The sequence below is a fragment of the Salvelinus sp. IW2-2015 genome, linkage group LG28, assembly GCF_002910315.2.
Source record: "Salvelinus sp. IW2-2015 linkage group LG28, ASM291031v2, whole genome shotgun sequence".
NCBI classification, from domain to species: Eukaryota; Metazoa; Chordata; class Actinopteri; order Salmoniformes; family Salmonidae; genus Salvelinus; species Salvelinus sp. IW2-2015.
The window spans coordinates 2,167,527-2,171,150 of NC_036868.1; the positions used below are offsets into that span (position 1 = coordinate 2,167,527).

Genomic DNA, 3,624 nt, shown 5'->3' on the forward strand with positions numbered 1-3,624 from the left:
ATCCAGGTTAGCAGGCAATATTAAACTGGAGAAATTGTGTCACTTCTCTTGTGTTCATTGCACGCAGAGTCAGGGTATATGCAACAGTTTGGGCCGCCTGGCTCGTTGCGAACTAATTTGCCAGAATTTTACGTAATTATGACATAACATTGAAGGTTGTGCAATGTAACAGGAATATTTAGACTTATGGATGCCGCCCGTTAGATAAAATACGGAACGGTTCCGTATTTCACTGAAAGAATAAACGTTTTGTTTTCGAAATTATAGTTTCTGGATTCGACCATATTAATGACCTAAGGCTCGCATTTCTGTGTGTTATTATGTTATAATTAAGTATATGATTTGATATTTGATAGAGCAGTCTGACTGAGCGGTGGTAGGCAGCAGCAGGCTCGTAAGCATTCATTCAAACAGCACTTTCGTGCGTTTGCCAGCAGCTCTTCGCTGTGCTTCAAGTACTGAGCTGTTTATGACTTCAAACCTATCAACTCCCGAGCTAGTTAGCGTTTCAATCGGTGACGTCACTCGCTCTGAGACCTTGAAGTAGTTGTTCCCCTTGCTCTGCAAGGGCCGGGGCTTTTGTGGAGCAATGGATAACGCTGCTTCGAGGGTAGCTGTTGTCAATGTGTTCCTGGTTCGAGCCCAGGTAGGGGCGAGGAGAGGGACGGAAGCTATACTGTTACACTGGCAATACTAAAGTGCCTATAAGAACATCCAATAGTCAAAGGTATATGAAATACAAATGGTAGAGAGAAATAGTCCTATAATTCCTATAATAATTACAACCTAAAACTTCTTACCTGGGAATATTGAAGACTCATGTTGAAAGGAACCACCAGCTTTCATATGTTCTCATGTTCTGAGCAAGGAAATTAAACGTTAGCTTTTTTACATGGCACATATTACATTTTTACTTTTTTCTCCAACACTTTGTTTTTGCATTATTTAAACCAAATGGAACATGTTTGATTATTTATTTGAGGCTAAATTGATTTTATTGATGTATTATATTAAGTTGTTCATTCAGTATTGTTGTAATTGTCATTATTACAAATAAATAAATAATAAATAAAAATTGTTCGATTTAATCGGTATCGGCTTTTTTTGGTCCTCCAATAACCGGTATCGGCGTTGAAAAATCATAATCGGTCGACCTCTAGGCTAAACACGCACTGTTGAAAGCTACGATTGCTACCTCCAGCATCAACTTCAGTTGCTTCTCAGTATGACATGTTTTTAAAGGCTCTCTGGTCTCTTTCTTTGACTGAGGTAGAAAATGTCTTCTTTCCTTGACTGTCTATTCTAAAGTACTCAGACTATAACTTGGTGGCATGGATACTGAAGAGTTCCTTGAGATCTTCTGATGATGAAATATTTCTGATGGCTCGGTTAGTTGAAGCGTGGTGCTAGCATTGGGGAGGGGGGGGGGCATGTAACTAGCTACATTCAAGTCTTTATCCTACAACCTAGACATGTGTACTATGTATTTACCTATTTAGTTGTAACTGCTGGAGAGCATGGTGCATCTAACCTGACCAGCATTATCATGAGGTACACTTGGTGCCTTCAGGAACACAAACACATGAGTGTCTGCGCTAGTCAATCAGTTGCTAATGCCATAAAACTAAACAGATGTCTCATTCCCCCTTCCATAAATTTCCCTTTAGCTAACAACACAGAAGCTTGCTACTTTGCATTGACCGATGTCACGGTTCGACTGTGTTAGTGTCTGCCTTTCTACATCTGATCCTGTCTACCTCTGACAATGGCGTTTTCTTCCATGTCTTGAAGGATAATGCACTTCATTGAGAAAAGCGTGGCCAGACTTAATCAGATGGAACGACTGGACCAACTGATCCTAGATCTGGGCAAAAGCCACTATCGTTACAACTCCCCTCCGAAGTACTACATGGTAGGTGTTCAGTCTGTACTACTCTGTAGGTTTTCTGGCTAATGTAATCTTGTCCACGAGATCTTGTTCATTTATGATCTTATAGGCAAAACTAATCCTAGATCAGCACTCCAAAATATTTCATGACTAGAAAATACGGTTCCAGTACTACCTTTGCTTAACAGAGCGTGGATTTTCACAGAACAATCATCACTACAGGACTAGGGATGTGTGGAGATATTCTTGGAATCCATCCAGCTTTAATCTTCTCTGTCTAGATAATAACTGCATGATAACGTAATGGAAAATCTGGCTTGTTATTTTGCTGGATGTTGGATCATCAGATAATTCTGAGTCTATTGCTCTCTGTTTATCAAACATTTATGACCTTCCAGGGCCCTAATTATGTCCTTTTGGGTTTATTCCAGTACGTGGGGGCAGAGTTTATTCGAGCCGTCCAGCCAATCCTGAAGGACAACTGGACCCCAGAAGTGGAGGAGGCTTGGAAGGTAAACAATTGATGGGAACATTCCCATCCTAGATAGCAACCACGGTGTGACGATGGTGTGACGATGACCATGAGCCGCCCGTCCGTTCCTTTATCTCTGTGGAGATGCTATTTAACGGTTAAAACAGTGTAACACTACTTTATAAGGCCTTGAAAGGTCCATCTGGGATTGGGACATGCAGTTTTGGACTTTTCAATTAAATACAGTTTATATAGCCATTGATTCTTGACAAAATATAACATATTCATGCCTCATAGGCTTAGTTGAACTGTCGTACCCCATCAGAATCCAAAATATAAGCTTGCTTTACTCAATTTGTAAACAATGTAATTGTGAAGACAATAGCTTTAGAATGGGTTTAAACCATAGAGATCCTATTAAATGACATGTAATTAAGTGTTTAAAACTATAATTTTGATTGCATGGATCGTCTGTCCTTGTATACATAGCTCATTTCTTCAGCTCTATCTCTCAGCCGTTTACCCAAAAAAGTGGCAGGGTGTCGGCTTTGTGGTTGTTTGAGTGCCAGATTGCCCTTTTAAAAATATGAAATATTACACAATTCTTTGCTAACTATTTATACTGGATTATGGGTAATTCAGTAGCATTGCAACAATGGTTATTGACATGTATGTAGTTGTAGAATATAGTGGTAAATGCACCCTCCCCATTTCGGCCTGTTTGCTTCCGTTTGGTTCCAAGTGAATACACCAGTAGAGGCTGCTCAGGGGAGGATGGCTCGGAATAATGGCTGGAATGGAGCAAATGGAATGGCATCAAACACATACAAACCATGTGTTTTTTACCATTCCACCCCTGCCGCTCCAGCCATTACCACGAGCCCGTCTTCCCCATTTTTAAGGTGCCACTAACCTCCTGTGGAATTCACACCTGCTTTTCAGCACATCTGTAGGAAAAGACTCAAAGCAATCTGTTCAATACACCCAGAAAACATTTCAAACTGGTTGATTGCTGAATACATGTGCCATCGGCCCACCATCTTACAGTGCTAAGTATATACTCTGAAGAGCTGTGGTGCTTGTTGAAAGTGCAATAGTATCATTTAATGCTGCAATGTGTAACTTTTTGGGCAACTTGACCAAATTCACATAGAATGTGAGTTATAGATCTGCCATTCTCATTGAAAGAAAGTCTAAGAAGTGGTATATGTGTTCTATGTGCTCTATTTCTATGCTTCCCGTTCTTACATTTTGTTTTTGCATC

The 3,624-nt window shown here is 40.2% G+C and overlaps 1 protein-coding gene across 1 annotated transcript in view; it reads left to right on the forward strand.

The window, feature by feature from the left end:
* LOC111954011 (cytoglobin-2) overlaps positions 1–2,412 on the forward strand; it is an 18,566-nt gene extending 16,154 nt beyond the window's left edge. The window contains exons 3-4 of the mRNA XM_023973501.2: positions 1,792–1,912; positions 2,320–2,412. Of these exons, the coding sequence (XP_023829269.2) occupies positions 1,792–1,912; positions 2,320–2,412 (214 nt within the window). The remainder of the gene's footprint in view (positions 1–1,791; positions 1,913–2,319) is intronic.
* Positions 2,413–3,624: the final 1,212 nt, after the last annotated feature.